This window comes from Muntiacus reevesi, chromosome 11 (assembly GCF_963930625.1).
Source record: "Muntiacus reevesi chromosome 11, mMunRee1.1, whole genome shotgun sequence".
Taxonomy (NCBI): domain Eukaryota; kingdom Metazoa; phylum Chordata; class Mammalia; order Artiodactyla; family Cervidae; genus Muntiacus; species Muntiacus reevesi.
In genome coordinates this window covers 65,876,069-65,893,882 of record NC_089259.1, presented here as the reverse complement: position 1 = coordinate 65,893,882, position 17,814 = coordinate 65,876,069, and the positions used below count along the sequence as shown (strand labels likewise).

General features: G+C 40.3%; 1 protein-coding gene across 1 annotated transcript in view; it reads right to left on the bottom strand.

Moving 5' to 3' along the window:
* Positions 1–17,814, bottom strand: part of LOC136144145 (ATP-binding cassette sub-family C member 4-like) — a 147,356-nt gene that overhangs the window by 32,801 nt on the left and 96,741 nt on the right. Inside the window, exons 25-26 of the mRNA XM_065901805.1 lie at positions 16,748–16,939; positions 5,657–5,815 (exon numbers count right to left, since the gene is read on the bottom strand). Of these exons, the coding sequence (XP_065757877.1) occupies positions 5,657–5,815; positions 16,748–16,939 (351 nt within the window). The remainder of the gene's footprint in view (positions 1–5,656; positions 5,816–16,747; positions 16,940–17,814) is intronic.

Here is a 17,814-nt window from a genome sequence, read left to right as displayed (position 1 = left end):
AGCCTGGCTTGGAGAATTTTGAGCATTACTTTACTAGCATGTGAGATGAGTACAATTGTGTGGCAGTTTGAACATTCTTTGGTATTGCCTTTCTTTGGGATTGGCAGGAAAACTGAACTATTCCAGTCCTGTGGCCACTGCTGAGTTTTCCAAATTTGCTGGCATATTGAGTGCAGCACTTTCACAGCATCATCTTTCAGAATTTGAAATAGCTCAACTGGAATTCCATCACCTCCACTAGCTTTGTTTGTACTGATGCTTCCTAAGTCCCACTTGACTTCACATTCCAGGATGTCTGGCTCTGGGTGAGTGATCACACCATCATGATTATCTGGGTCATGAGGATCTTTTTTGTACAGTTCTTTTGTGTATTCTTGCCAGCTCTTCTTAATATCTTCTGCTTTTGTTAGGTCCACGCCATTTCTGTCCTTTATTATGCCCATCTTTGCACAATGTTCCCTTGCTATCTCTAATTTTCTTGAAGAAATCTCTAGTCTTTCCCATTCTATTGTTTTCCTCTATTTCTTTGCACTGATCACTGAGGGAGGCTTTCTTATCTCTCCTTGCTTTTCGTTGGAACTCTATATTCAAATGGGTATATTTTTCCTTTTCTCCTTTGCTTTTTGCTTCTCTTCTTTTCACAACTATTTGTAAGACCTGCTCAGACAGCCATTTTGCTTTTTTGCATTTCTTTTTCTTGGGGATGGTCTTGATCCCTGTCTCCTGTACAAAGTCACAAACCTCTGTCCATAGTTCATCAGGCACTCAATCTATCAGATCTAGTCCCTTAAGTCTATTTCTCATTTCCACTGTATAATCATAAGAGATTTGATTTACATCACACCTGAATGATGTAGTGGTTTACCCTACTGTCCTTAATTTATGTCTGAATTTGGCTATAAGGAGTTCATGATCTGAGCCACAGTCAGTTTCTGGTCTTGTTTTTGCTGACTGTATAGAGCTTCTCCATCTTTGGCTGCGAAGAGTATAATCAATTTGATTTCAGGGTTGACCATCTGGTAACGTCCATGTGTAGAGTCTTCTCTTGTGTTGTTGGAAGAGGGTGTTTGCTGTGGTCAGTGTGTTCTCTTGGCAAAACTCTATTAACCTTTGCCCTGCTTCATTCTGTACTGCAAGGCCAAATTTGCCTGTCACTCCAGATGTTTCTTGACTTCCTACTTTTGTATTCCAGTCCCCTATAGTGAGAAGGACTTCTTTTTTCTGTGTTAGTTCTAAAAGGTCTTGCAGGTCTTCATAGAACTGTTCAACTTCAGCTTCTTCAGCATTACTGGTCGGGGCATAGACATGGATTACTGTGATACTGAATGGTCTGCCTTGGAAACGAACAGAGATCATTCTGTCGTTTTTGAGATTGCATCCAATACTGCATTTTGGACTCTTCTTTTGACTGTAATGGTTACTCCATTTCTTCTAAGGGATTTTTGCCCTTAGTAGTATATATAAGGGTCATCTGGGTTAAATTCACCCATTCCAGTCCATTTTAGTTGGCTGATTCCTACAATGTCAACATTCACTCTTGCCATCTATTTGACCACTTTCAATTTGCCTTGATTCATGGACCTAACATTCCAGGTCTCTATGCAATATTGCTCTTTATAGCATCAGACCTTGCTTCTATCACCAGTCACATCCACAACTGGGTGTTGTTTTTGCTTTGGCTCCATCTCTTCATTCTTTCTGAAGTTAGTTCTCCACTGATCTCCAGTAGCATACTGGGCACCTACCGACCTGGGGAGTTCATTTTTCAGTGTCCTATCTTTTGGCCTTTCCATACTGTTGATAGAGTTCTCAATGCAAGAATCATGGATACAAGTCTTAGTACTATTTTGTAAGCATACTGTCTGGAGTGTGCATATAGAGCATACTCAAAGAAAGGGCAGAAACCAACAGGACAAAATCAAAACATGTTGATGCAAAGGTTTGCTTGGTCTTTGCTCAGATGTGCTTCCAAACATTATTAAGCAGAGCCAAGAATAATCTAATGATATTTACTTATAGTGCTATTTTATGTTCACGAGCATACAACTTTTTTCTAATTGAGAAGCATTAAAAATAATGTAGGGCATGTTTCTAAAGCTTTGCATCCAAGGACTTTACATATATGCCCTTTATTTCTGTTAACTAATCATCTCTCTTGGCCATTTCAGAGATGAGTACCATCGAACCATAAAACTTGGGAATCTAACCTCATTTATTTTCTACTGTAACCACAAGTCATAAATCTAATAGCAAGAGGAAATTTGTAAATATGGGGACTGAATGTGCTAAAAATTTCTTCCCATTTTTCCTGAATTGAACACCTTTGAATAAAATTTGTTTTAATTGTAGTAAAATACACATAAAATTTACTAGTTTAACCACCTTTAAGCGCACAGTTCAGTGGTATTAAATACATTCACACTGTTGTATAACCATCACCACCTTCCAGCCACAGATCTCCTTTCATCTTGTAGAACTGAAAATCTGTACCCATTAAACAACTCCCCTTTCCCAGCAGCTTCTGGCACCCACCATTCTACATCCTGTATCCATGAGTTTAGTACTCTAGGTACCTCCTATTAGTAGAGTAATATAGTATTTGCCCTTTGTGACTGGCTTATTCCACTCATCTCACATGCTAGTAAAGTAATGCTCAAACTTCTTCAAGCCAGGCTTTAATAATACATGAACTATGAACTTCCAGATATTCAAGCTGGTTTTAGAAAAGGCAGAGGAACCAGAGATCAAATTGCCAACATTTACTGGATCATTAAAAAAGCAAGAGAGTTCCAGAAAAATGTATATTTCTGCTTTATTGACTATGCCAAAGCCTTTGACTGTGTGGATCACAATAAACTGTGGAAAATTCTGAAAGAGACAGGCATACCAGATCATCTGACCTGCCTCTTGAGAAACCTGTATGCAGGTCAGGAAGCAACTGTTAGAACTGGACATGGAACAACAGACTGGTTCCAAATAGGAAAAGGAGTATGTCAAGGCTGTATATTGTCACACTGCTTATTTAACTTTAATGCAGAGTACATCTTGAGAAACTCTGAGCTAGATGAAGCACAAGCTGGAATCAGGATTGCCAAGAGAAATATCAATAATCTCAGATATGCAGATGACACCACCCTTATGGCAGAAAGTGAAGAGGAACTAAAAGCCTCTTGATGAAAGTGAAAGAGGAGAGTGAAAAAATTGGCTTAAAGTTCAACATTCAGAAAACTAAGATCATAGCATCTGGTCCCATCACTTCGTGGGAAATAGATGGGGAAACAGTGGGAAAAGTGTCAGACTTTATTTTTTGGGGCTCCAAAATCACTGCAGATGGTGACTGCAATGATGAGATTAAAAGACGCTTACTCCTTGGAAGGAAAGTTATGACCACCCTACACAGCATATTAAAAAACAGAGATATTACTTTGCCAACAAAGGTCCATCTAGTCAAGGCTATGGTTTTTCCACTGGTCATGTATGGATGTGAGAGTTGGACTGTGAAGAAAGCTGAGCGCCGAAGAATTGATGCTTTTGAACTGTGGTGTTGGAGAAGACTCTTGAGGGTCACTTGGACTGCAAGGAAATCCAACCGGTTCATCCTAAAGCAGATCAGTCCTGGGTATTCATTGGAAGGACTGATGCTGAAGCTGAAACTCCAATACTTTGGCCACCTTATGCAAAGAGTTGACTCATTGGAAAAAACCCTGATGCTGGGAGGGATTGGGGGCAGGAGGAGAAAGGGACGACAGAGGATGAGATGCCTGGATGGCATCACTGACTCGATGGACATGTGTTTGAGTAAACTCTGGGAGTTTGTGATGGACAGGGAGGCCTGGTGTGCTGTGATTCATGGGGTCGCTAAGATTCGGACATGACTGAGCGTCTGAACTAAACTGAACTGAACTATTCCACTTAGTTTAATTTCCTCAAGGTTCATCTGTGTTATAGCATGTGTCAGAATTTTCTTCTTTTGTAAGCCCAAATAATATTTCACTCTATGTACATATGCTACACTTTATTGATTCATCTGTCAACAGACTTTTGGGTGCCTTCAACTTTTTGCTGTTGAGAATAATGCTGTTATAACATGCATGTAGAGGTATCTCTTCAAGACCTTTCTTCCAACTCTTTTGCGTTTATACTCTAAAATAGGATTGCTAAGTCATATGACAATTCTATCCTTAACTTTTCTGAGCAAACACCAACTTGATTTCCATCATGGCTGCACTATTTTACATCCCAACAAGCAATGAGTAAGGTTTCTAATTTCTCTACATCCTTGCTGACACTTGGCATTCTCTTTCTCTCTCTCTTTTCTTTGACAGCAAACATCTTAAAGGTTCTGAGGTGGCATTTCCCTATGGTCTGAAAAGAGTATCTTGGTTTCAAAAGTACTTAGAGTAATTCCAGGTATTTTAGAGGCCACGGGCAGGTAGCAACTGCTGTACCCAAGCCCACATTCTCCTTCCCTTTGGGTGCCATGTTCTATATGCTTGCTAATAAACAGGGATTTCAGGGCACATTACACCCACATTCCAGGAAGCAAAATTGCCTGGCTCATTCTGTCTCATCTCCTTTCTGTTTTTCATATCAAGTGGGTATTTTTCTGAGCTTCCTTTGGTGAGCAGATGATTATCGAGTATATTTTAAAAAATTCAATTTTTTTTTTTTTAAAATCAGTGAGTCTGTCAAAACAGTGTAGGATGGAAGATGAGGACACAGGATCTAGGTTGCCCTTGGCTATATACCTGGAGGATAGTAATTTCTCAGTAAATATTCACCAAATTATGTTGAGTAAATTAACCACAAGGAAAGACAGGAGTGTCTACTGTGCATATAATCCAGTCTCCAAAACACTCCCTGAAAGTTATACTTCTTTAAGATGCAGAAGAAAAGAAAATAGAATCAGAGTCCAGGAAAAGACTGGCCAATGGCCAATTCAGTGCTCCACCATCACAGCAGTCACATCTGGGTCTATGTGAAGCACTTCACACTTAGCGACCTATTTTGTCCTCACAACAGCTCAAGGGGTTGCTACTGTTAGTTACCTTGCAAGACAGAGAAAACTGAGGTACATAGAGACAGAATTCTCAGTTACCTGCTCTACCTCCCTATTCTACACGGCCTCCCTGGTGAAAATGGTTTATTAATGGATGAACTTTCAGTGTCTCCCCAGCATATATATATACCCTGTAATTCTCAAAGCTCAACAGTTTCACAGAAAGTCCTCCAAGGAGATAATCACCTTTGAAAAGATGTCCTCATTTCCCACAGCAAAATTCCATCTGTAAAACACTTAAAAGTCATGTTTCCCTATAGGAACCTCTCCAGCACTAGACAAGCCATTTATCCTTTTATTCTCAGAATTATGTGGTCATCAGCAGATAAAATTGTGGCAACTAAGGAAGACTGAGTCCAGAAATCTATCTCAGTAAGTTATTAAATCACATGCACACAAAACTAACGAATGAACAAAGAAACAAAACATGGTATCCGATGAAAATGTCTGTTGAAAATACCTGATGCTAAAAATGTGCTCTATTGGGAAAAAAAGGATCAACCCTTTCACGTAACTTGAAAATAAAAATCCAATTAAAAGCAATTAAACTTATACACTTTATTAAAACAACATGTGAGAATGCTCTGATGTGCATACCTGAGGTGCAACTGACATTTTCTTCCTTAAATCATGAAGTCCAATGTTGGTTGTCCAGATCCCATCAATCCAAATGTCAGGTTCTTCAGGTTCTGACAATCTAAAAAGAGCAGTGATGAGGGAACTTTTTCCAGCTCCTGTTCTTCCCACAATGCCACGCTGTAAAAAGACCCAGGGCAATAAAACTCTGATTGTTGAATATTAATATTAAAAGTTCTATTATATATGAAGTGTAGTCTATAGTTTCTCAAGCATGGTCTTGGTGACATTTGAGTCCAGATAATTCATTGTTGGGGGGTCTGGGGACTGTCATGCATGTTGTAAGATGTTTGACAGTAGCAATGAACTATACCCACTAGATATCAGATAAAATCCCCAAATTGTAGCAACCAAAAATGGCAGATATTTACAAGTGTCCCTGGTTGAGACTACCATCAACCCAAGCATATGTAATATAAACGTGAGTGATTTTTATGACTTCTTACAGTTTTATTTATTTATGTAGTATTATTCAGATTTCCCTGAAAGTGAAAGTTAAGTTACTCAGCCGTGTCCGACTCTTTGCAACCCCATGGACTGTAACCTACTAGGCTCCTCCATGGGATTTTCTGGGCAAGAGCATTCGAGTGGGTTGCCATTTCCTTCTCCAGAGGATCTTCCCAACCCAGGGATCAAACCCAGGTCTCCTGCATTGTAGGCAGACACTTTACCGTCTGAGCCACCAGGGAAGTCAGATTTCCCTGAAGGAAAGCTTAATATGCTAAAAATTGTTTGTTTTCTGTGATTATCACATAGTATCCATTATGCGGTAGGTTAAAACCGGGAGACATGTATTGTGTGTGGTGTATGTGTATACATGTGTATGTATGTGTGTAATTAACTAATAGTCATAAATAAAGCAAGAAAATTAAAAAAATCTGCTGGCAGTGAAAAACCAGCAGTCTCCTAAGTGGTGCATAAGAAGTCAGTTTTTAAATTAGCTTTATTCCTGCTGCCTGGGTAATTTGACCTTGAGAATTACATGGGTAATTTTACAGATATGTCAACAAGTCACAAGTGTTATACATAAACAAGTACTCACTTTCTCAGGAATCTTTTAAGAGGAGTTATTTGGTAGAAAAATGAAGTCACTTCCTGATATTAAATATCTTAATTATACTTTAACTTGAAACAACTTAAAATATAAAATAGAGATTAAAAACAACACAAAGAAAATTTGCTATTTACATGGGACCTTCCATCAGAGCAGTAGAAAAGGCAGTTTATTAAAAAATTAATACTTAGAATTGAATTTTGGAAAAATAAAAAATACATATCATGCCAATCTATTTATTAATACCAAAACAGAGAGAAATTAAATGACTAACAATAAGGGTAAAGAATCTATACAGTGCAGATTAAATGCTGGTAAGGAATAAAACTGCATTCAATTATGTATGCAGACTGGCCTCTTTTACCAATGAGTTTGAAAGTGAAAAAAAGTATTAGTCACTCAGTCTTTTTGTGTGTGTGTGTGTATAGATACTGCAGTTTATTTTTTTTTTCCATTTATTTTTACCGGTTGGAGGCTAATTACTTTACAATATTGTAGTGGTTTTTGCCATACACTGAAATGAACCAGCCATGGATTTACATGTATTCCCCATCCCGGTCCCCCCACCCCATCCCTCTGGGTCTTCCCAGTGCACCAGCCCCGAGCACTCAGTCTTGTCTGGCTCTTTGTGACCACATGGAATGTAGCCCGCCAGGCTCCTCTGTTCATGGAATTCTCAAGGCAAGAATAGTACAGTGGGTTGCCATTTCCTACTCCAGGGGATCTTCCTGACCCAGTGATGAAACCCAGATCTCCTGCCTTGCAGGCAGATTCTTTACCATCTGAGCCACCAGGGAAGCCCAACTGCAAATTCCCTGAAGGAAGCTTCCCTAGAGATGACTTCATCTCTATTTAGAATCTGGAATTGATGATGGTGTAAGACATGCTTTTGATCATTTGTAAATCAGTAAAATTTTAAAACTCATAGCTTTAAATGGAACAACTAAATCTTTCTGAGCAATATAATCAGAATTCTTGGAAATTTTCATACTCTCTGATTTGAATTAGATTTTCTGATTTGAATCTCTAAAGTTTCACATCTTAGTCTGTCAAATCAATCATGGCATTTCAAAGCAGAATTTATCCTTAAAGAGATTAAACATAAGAAAAAGTGGGTTTAGCTAATTTTATTATCTTACAAAGATAATACAACATCTGTAAGATACTTTGTTGTTGTTTAATCACTCAGTCATGCCCAATTCTTTGCGACCCCATAGACTGCAGCATGCCAAGCCTCCCTGTCCTTCATCATCTCCCTGAGCTTGCTTAAACTCATGTCCATTGACTCAGTCAGTGACGCGATCCAACCTTCTCATCTTCTGTCATCCCCTTCTCCTCCTGCCTTCAATCTTTCCCATCAGGGTCTTTCCCAGTGAATTGCCTCTTCTCATCATGTAGCCAAAGTATTGGAGCTTCAGCTTCAGCGTAAGTTTTTCCAATGAATATTCCAGATTGATTTCCTTTAGGATTGACTGTTTTGATCTCCTTGCTGTCCAAGGGACTCTGAAGTCTTCTTCAACACCACAGTTCAAAAGCATCAGTTCTTCAGTGCTAGCCTTCCTTATGTTCCAACACTCACATACATGACTACTGCTTTGATTTTATAGACATTTGTTGGCACAGTAATATCTCTTCTTTTAATACACTGTCTAGGTTTGTCATAGATTTTTCTTCCAAAGAGCAAGCGTCTTCTAATTTCATGGCTGCAATCACCAATCACAGAGATTCTGGAGCCCAAGAAAATATAGTCTGTCACTGTTTCCATTGTTTTCCCATCTATTTGCCACAAAGCGATGGGATTGGATGCCATGATTGTCGTTTGTTAAATGTTGAGTTTTAAGCCAGCTTTTTCACTCTCCTCTTTCACTTTCACTCTTTAGTTCTTTTTCACTTTCTGCCATAAGGTTGGTGTCATCTGCATAACACATAACTGAGTTTATTGATATTTCTCATGGCAGTCTTGATTCCAACTTGAGATTCAATCAGCCCAGCATTTCACATGATGTACTTTGCATACAAGTTGAATAAACAGGATAACAATATACAGCCTTGATGTACTCTTTTCCCAATTTTTAACCAGTCTTTTATTCCATGTCCAGTTCTAACTCTTGTTTCTTGACCTGCATACAGGTTTCTCAGGACATTTTGTATTATTTTAAACCCTAAACTATATAATACAGATGGGCCATTCTGTGCACACAGGCAGGTTGTAGTGTGTACATATGTGGCTCACGTGTATGTACAGGCAGAACTGAAAGATATTTTGGATTTGGTTTCAGACAACCTCAATCATGTGAACATCACAAAATAAAGAAAGTTATATGAAATTTTTGTTTCTCTGTTCAAATAAATTTATGTTTATACTATATTGTAGTCTAGGGGGAGAAGGGGATGACAGAGGATGAGATGGCTGGATGGCATCACCGACTCGATGGACATGAGTTTGAGTAAACTCTGGGAGTTGGTGATGGACAGGAAGGCCTGGCACGCTGCGATTCATGGGGTCACACAGTCGGACACGACTGAGGGACTGAACTGAACCGAACTGAAGTGTACAATAGCATTATATATTAAAATGATGTACAACCTTAACTTTCAATAGTTTATTGCTAAAAGAATGCTAACCATCATCTGAACCTTTAACATTAAAATACACTGATCACAGATCAGATTAACAAATATAATAATAATGAAACAGTTTGCAATATTGCAAGAATTACAAAAATGTGACATAGAGACGTGAAGTTAGCAAATGCTGTAGGAAAAATGGTGCCAATATACTTGCTTGACACAGTGTTGTCATAAATGTACAATTTGTTTTTAAAAAAATGCATTGTCTGTGAAGCACAATAAAACAGGTGTGCCTATATTTCTGGGTGTTCTCATACACAAATCAACACACATCAGGACACAGGTGAGAACTGTATCTGTGAGAATATGTGTATGCTCCCATGTTATCAGCTCCACTGAAACTGATCCATCTGTGACAAACAAGAATATTTGTAGACTTCAGGTAAACAGACTGAGATATGTAGGGGCACCTAGGACTGCTTATAACCATAGGACTGTGAACTCCATACTCCAGTGAGGAGAATAAAAGAAAAAAAATTTTAAAAAATGGGGGTACTTCCCTGGCAGTCCAGTGGTTAAGATTCAGTGCTTCCTCCGTAGGAGGTGTGAATTCAATCCCACATCAGAGAACTAAGATCCCACATGCTGCATGGCCACAGGCCCCCCGCCCCCCAAAAAAAGAAAGAGGCAACTAAAAGAAAATCTGGCTCTGGCTATCCTGCAGTTCAGTCATCAAACTATAGTCTGAATGTCTTTTCTGGGTAACCAAAGGGTTTTACCAATCACCCGTGGAGAGTGTCATCAGTATCAGTAATCTCACATTCTTCAATCTAAAGACACTTAGAGGGCTTCCCTGGTGGCTCAGTGGTAAAGAATCCACCTGCCAGTGCAGGAAACACAGGTGCAATCCCTGGTCCAGGGGAATCCCACATGCCACAGAGCAACTAAGCCCGTGTGCCACAACTATTGACCTGTGCTCTATACAACACAGGAACCAAAACCACTGAGCCACATGCCACAGCTACTGAAGCCCTCACACCCTACAGACTGTGCTCTGTAACAAGAGAGGCCACCACAACGAGAAGCCCAGGCACACAACTAGAGGAGCCCCTGTTCACCACAACTAGAAAAAAGCCTCAGCAAAGACCCAGCACTGCCAAAAATAAATAAATAAAATTATAAAGACACTTGGAGAAAATCTTATTTTATTTGTTTTGAAATGGCCCCTTTCTGTTTTTCTAACCAGGTTGGTCTCTGATGATGACACCAACTTGTTAGACATTTGCACCTGGATTTCTCTGCACACACCAAACTCAACATAATCAATACCCAATGCCCCACACAAAGCAACACTTTCCTCCATCTTTCCCACGTTACTCTCATGACTTCATTCCCAGGCTCAGGGGCTTAACTGTCCACCTTACTTCCCTGAATCCAGCATGGTGCCAAGCCCTGAAGACTCGACTCTTGCAGTGTGTTATGACTCAGTTCCTCATTTTAAGATCCACAGTCAGCACTAGAGTGCCATGCTGCATTACCTTTTAAAAACAAGTTAAAACAAACTTTGTGATTTATAATAAACTATGTGTTATGGTTACAATTCTTAATCATAATCACTGCAAATAAATTTGAAAAATAAATAACAGCTATACTCAGCACTCTGAAAAAAACATTTCCAAGATAATGTTTTTACTTTCTAGACTTCTGTATGTGTTCCTAAAGACAAAAGTTCCCATATATAAACAAAATGGGATTAATATGAACATACTGCTATGTGTTTTCATCTAGTATTTCATAAGAATATTTATTTTAATGGCTACAAAATATCACAGTACATGTGATCATTTAACAAACTCCCTACTGCTGGATATTTAGGCAGTTTCCAATAATTTGCTATTATAAATAAATCTGCTAAATATCCTTGAAGCTAAATCTTTTTTTTTATTTTGCAAATACTCTCAAGGATTTCCTTCAGATAAATTCTCAGATGTGGAACTGCTGAGAATCAAGTTTGAACATTTTCAGAGGAAGCTGTTAAGCTGTTAACCTACTCTCCAGAGATATGATACCATTTTCTACTCCCACTCGATTCCCTGCACATTCACAAACCCGAGTGTTATATCTTTGTTTTAATTGACATTAGTTTGATTCCAAAAAGTGGAATCACTTTCCTGGGACATTTTCCTGGAGGCACAACAGCTCCAGGCTCCCCGCCTCCTGCATCTGCCCACTCTGGTCCACGTGCTCTCACTTGTCAGATTAAACTCCCAAAGGCCACAGGCTCCGTGCCCATCACCCCACCCCAGGTTGTTTCTTCTACAAAACTGTTCCTACTAACCTCTCCATCCTTCATGTCCACAAGTCGGCCTCCTTGGGTGACTAGGGAGTTGTCAGAGTTGAACATGAAAATGTCTGCTGCACACCTGGTAGCTGATTTTCCTGAATGCTCTGTAAGTGCCTAGTTCTTCATTCACTAGATCAGGGCATCATGCTTCTGCTTATGCTGACCCCACCTCCTAAAGAACTTTTACATGCATTTCTGCTAAATGCATCTCCACCTGCTAAAACCCTTACCACACATCACTAAGTCTGTCTCACATGCCTAAATCCTTGGAAATGCTCTCCCTGTACCTCATGTGGGCTTGTCCCAACTCTAACAGATGTTATGTCATTTTTGTAAAAACATCTATAAAAATCATGATCTCTTTCTAGCTTACAAAACTAATATAGTCATTTTCTTGTTTCTTCAGATGAACTGTAAATGTTGACAGCAGGATCTGTATTGGATTTGACTGTCTTATTTGTATTACATGTGGTGTCCTGAAAAAAAGCAGCTTACATTGGGAACTGAGATTTTTAACTCAGACCAGACAAATTTATGGAAAATCTATTACCATATTATTTAGGTATATGATAAACCAGACAAAGAAATATAACAGATGGATCCTACAGCTATAGAGACAACTTCAAATGGCCAACACCTCTTTTCTCATGGAATAGACAACTTTTGGGTATAAGTGGTTATGGTCATTTAACACCCACTGAAATGATGGCCATCTTTATCCAAGTAATTACTCTGATCCCCATGCTGGGTGCCTTACACAGGTTACTTCCTATAGCTTCCATTTTGCAAAAGAAAAGATTGAGGCTTAGTTAGATGAATTAGTCTGCCTGAAATGTCAGAGCCCATAAGTCACAGGATGGGACTCAAATTCACATCCCCAGGCTCTACTCCATCTGCTGATGGCCTCCTTATCACCTGGATGGCCTGGCACCTTCTCATGTCCCTCTGTGTAGCCAGAACAGAGAAAGTGGGGAGAAGTGTAGCTGCAGTTAAAGGCACAGGCCTAACATAGAGATCCTACAGCCAGAGAATTAAAGCATGGTGTGAATACTGGCATGTACCTGGTGAGTGGGAGCAAGAGTGTGCCTGAGGGCAGGTGAGTCGGCTGTCAGAAGAAAGAACCAGCACCCACAGCTGAGCTGAGACAAACCTGCAGCTGAGTGGGGTACATGGTGCCTGGGGAACAGACCAGACAGACCTCGTGCCCTGCTTGGGGCAGTAAGATTCATATTTCATCCCATCAGGTGGTGAAAGAGCCATACCTACTCTCAGCAATCTCTGACTCCCTCACTTAGCTATCTGTGACTCCAGTTCCAGGCAGGGCTGAACCCATGGGAAACTCCTCCAGTCCCTGCAGAAGGCTGGGGAAGGACAGACAGCAGGATTAAAACAGCCCGTGATGAAGACAGACTCCATGGAAAGATGCAAATAAATGCAGTAGAATCAAAGAACTAGATTATACTGTAAAGGCCCAACTTATACAATGTAAATGTAAGTAAATCTGTAGGCTAAGTGGCACAGAGCTTTCTAGTACCTCTTGCTCAGTCATAATAGGGGTTTGGGTGATTCATGAGCTCAGTTTCAAACTGTCAAAGGACATTTTTTGGAAATCACAGGCCATCAGTCATCAAACACTGCCCTGTTTAAATGCAATGCTGAGAAAGTGATCTGAATGGGCCTGAGACCCTGCATTTCTAAGAAGCTCCAGGAGATGCAGGTTTTGCTGCTCGGGCACTACAGTCTGAGTCACAAGGAATGAGGAAGTCAGCAGAGGAAGGGGGACGAGCTGAGAGTGAAGAGAGGGGTTTATAAGAAAACATTACATAAAAAAAGAGAAGATATAGAAAACTAATATTCTTGCACACTATAACAAGGTCTAGTAAGCATCTGTAAAAATGTATTACCCAAGTAAGAGCCGTGAGCAAAAACAAACAAAATCAATCTACCTCAAGAGCTGGAAAATGCTTTAGTATGGCTCAGGACTCTCTAAAATGATCAAATCAACCACAAAATCATCTAAATGAAAAATGCAGCCCATGTTCAGGATCTAACCAGGAAGCCTAGCAGGCTATTTTGCAAGCTGAGTTTTTGTTTTTGTTTTTAGTTTTTGGCTGTGCTGGGTCATGGTTGCTTTGGGTAGGCTCTCTCCAGTTGTGATGAGTGGAAACTACTCCTTGTTGCAGTGCACGGACTTCTCACTGAGGTGGCTGCTTTTGTTGCTGAGCACAAGCTTTAGTAGTTGTGGCACATAGGCTCAGTAGTTGTGGCCCAGGGACTCAGCAGTTATGGCACACGGGCTCAGTTGCTCTGTGGCATGCGGAATCCTCTTGGTTCAGATCAAGGATTGAATCAGTGTCCCCTGCATTGGCAGGTGAATTCTTCTCCACTGCACCACCAGGGAAGTCCTGGCTCTTTATTTTCACTTGTCATTTCTCCCATGGGTTAAAGTCCTGCATAGTATCTACTACACTTTCCTATTGATGGTAACTGCCAGGAATCATGACAGCAGAGGAAACGAGGGAAAGAGAATAAAGCCCACTTCTGCTGGGCTGGTTCACTCCCACATCCCCTCCCCACCCACAGCAGCCTCTCTCAATCAAATCCAATACCAAAGTGGCGTCCTGGAGTGACAGGGGTGGGGACCCGTGAGCAGGAGAGGAAACCTAGGATGTACATAGGTGGAACGAGATGGCTTCATGAACATGCTGCTCGGGTTTCATCACCCCACACAGAAATGAAGCTAATGGAGATACTGTGTCAAGCTGCTGCAGTTGTTAATTCGGTCTCCAAATTTAATTTTCCCTCAAACATTTTAGAATCTCAATAATCCTATGATTTGCAGGGTTTAAGAAGGAAGAATAAAAATCTCTTAATGCTCATAAGTTATGCTACAGAGTTTCTTAGATAATTCATATTCTATGGCTTTGGGGAAAATTTAAGAGAAGTGTAAGTTAACAGAATTATATTTACAATGGAAAATCTGACTGACACATTGTCTGAGAGTAAACAAACAATGCCTTCAGAGTTTTCAGAACAAAATTGTATCAAAAACTGTGATTAATGTTTTCCTGACATGGCAGTTCACCTTCTTCCTGACCTACAGTGGAACTGGAAATAATTAGGACCAGCTTTTGCCCTGTGACTAACTGAAGCTGCTCTCTGGGTAGCATTTGGGGATTAAGTTGAGTATTTTTTTCATTTTCATGTTACAAGGCTATCATTCATCAAATTACAGCTATAGTCCACTAGATGGGTCTGGGGTGGTGAGAGTTTTAAAGAGCACTTCTTTTGGTTATTTATAGAGTTGTCTTCGTGTGTGTGTGTGTTGGTTCCTGGTTGCTCACACCTGTGTACTACTCACTCACCCTCTCATCCAGCAATCCCTCAGTACCCTCTCTGTGCCCTGCAGAACGCCACCTTCTAGGGAAAAAAGATGAAAATAAGATGCTCCCTGATTTTAAAATGCTTCAAGGTACTGTGAAATACATACTTCAAATTACAAAGCATGCCACAGGTGCTATCTTTTAATTTAATTATGATAAAATTCACATAACAAAAGATTTAACTACTTAACCATTTTATTGGACAGTTTGGTGTTCAGTACATTCACATTATTGTGCAACCAAGCTCGAGAATTTATTTTTTTTGCCTCATAAAACTGATATTCTATACCCTTTAGACAAAGAACTTCTCATCTCCCCTCCCGTAGTCCCTGGAGACCACCATCCTACTTCCTGTCTTCTTGAATTTGACTGCTCTAGGAAACTCACGTGAGTGGAATCAGTTTCATTTCTTTTGTGTCTGGTTTATTTCATTTAGCAAGATGTCCTCAAGGTTTATCCATAGGCCAGAATTTTCTTCCTTTTTAAGACTGAATAATATTTCATTGTAAGGATTTAGTTCCTTCCAACTATTGCCTGCTATGACCACAGGTGTACTGTAAATGCTATGTGAAAAGAAAAGATAAAACACTGAGGAAGAATTGAGAGTCTCAAAGATGCATTAGAGTTGAGTCAGAAAATGAGGAGACTTTCACCATCCAGATGGTGGAGGGGACAGGTCTCTCAGGTTGAGGGGCAGACTGCTCACTGGAAGCTGGGAGGACATAGTGTTTTGGAAGCACCTACACACCACCTAGGTGCAGGGGTGTGTGTAAATCAGGAGACATACTGGCCGCAGAGGGAGATGGGGCAAGGGCTTCCTACCACCTTGTCTGTTCTGTTTAGTCTCTTCTTCAAGAGTCTGCCCTGGTCCCAGTTGAGGATCCCAATCTGAGCATGAAAGGAACATCACCAGCATACATGGATGCTGGCAGGTCCAGGTTACTAGCCTCTCTGTCATCTCCAATGTGAATCTTCCTTGCTCCCTTCAATTTGCTTTCGACTCTGAGTGAGTCTCTGGGTCCTGTCTCCATCTGGGGCTCTGGTTCCTCACTCGTGACTGAGTCGTGATTCTGGCTCTCCTCTAGTGGCTACGAGCTCAACCCACAGCCTCTACTGGAGTGGGCTTGGGGCTGTGCTGTGGTTCTACCGGCAGCTCACTCAGGCCAGTAAAAGTCAGATCTGTGTTTCAGAAAGAAGCAGTCTGCAGGGTGGGGCAGGGCGATGGCAGTTCAGTATCGGTGAATGAGGACAAGTCTACGGGAAGGGCCAATGGAGAGAGGAGGAGGCGGCAACCAGAGGGCACCATAGGAGGAGGAGGAGATCTCAGAATACAAAGAAGAAAAGATGGAAAGGTGGAAAGGTGGGGGATATTGGGCAGTTAGTGGCAGGGAGCCAGGGCTGACTTCCCAGACTTAGTATGAATAATCAGGTGTCCTGTAGAGTGTCCTGGGTCAGGTTAAGATTGAGCCCTGGAGCCCAGGACCCATCTACCATCATGAGGGAGCTCACTCCACAGGGAAAAAATTGCTGGTATCCCCATTCCATGGTCAGTTTCCAAGAAAGATTCACCTATGATGTCACTGATCTAACCTGCATCCATTAGGAACAGAGTCTCCCTGACACACTGACAAGGAAGCCAAGAGCAGATGTGGTGATAAATTTTCAGCAGGATTTTAAAGAGGCAAATGGCTTAAACTAACCTTTTCTCTTGGGTCAATGAGCGTGTCCAGGTTCTTCAATACCAGAGGCCCATCCAGGCTGTACTTGACGTTCACATAAGTAAAGTAAATCCTTCCTTCATGAGGCCAGGATGGTGGTGGACGATACTCGAGTTCCCAGGGTGCTTCCTTCTCAAGGTCTGTATATTCAATCCCCCTTTCTACTGAAATCATCTGAAATACATATGACATCACACAAGTTAGTGTCAGACAGTCTTGCTTATGAATTTTAGAGATTGCAAGTGAAACCTTCTGTTTTTATATCTTCACATAAGCTTTTATATGGTATAGAATATCTCAGGTCTCAGCATCCACAAAGGACAAAAGTAGGGGCCTTTTGTCTTATGGGGCCTTGGGTGATTTGCAAATTTGTTCATCATCTTCATCATCTTTTACTTAAAACTACTTCCTTCAACTTTATATTAAAGCTAAAAGAATTAGAGAAATAAATGTTTAAGATTTTATTGCTCTACCTTTCACATCTGAATTTTTAAAAAAGAGAATTTTTTCAAAGAAAAGAACACTTATGGACACCAATTAAAAAAGTGTGGTTACAGAAGGGCCACATGTTACAGATGAGCAGGACTGGATGGTCATCAAACCTCATTTTAATAATTAGTCACGTTCTACTCAGTTAGAAGACCGAAATGAAAAGACTTCATTTTTATTGTTTTTCTCCCTTTAGGAGAAGGTGCAAATATTTAAAAAGTATGTAATTTACATATTGACCAAGGCCTCTGAAACAACTATAACTCCACACCTTTGAGAGCACATTTTGACAGCTTATCCTACCAGAAAGAAGGGCTTCCAGCAATTTCAGGTGCTCGACACATAAGAGAACAAATGATAAAATGTGTTGGGGGGAAGGCAGAGGATACTATTAATTAAATAAACAAACCTAAAAGTACTGACTTCTTTTTTTTTTTTTAACCAAAAATGAAGAATTACCCCTTAACAAACAAAGATAAACAAGTTGCTAAGAAATTAGCTCATATTCTCTCTAGGTTTACATGACCTCCCTCCTACATTGTTATACTTAAGGATAATTT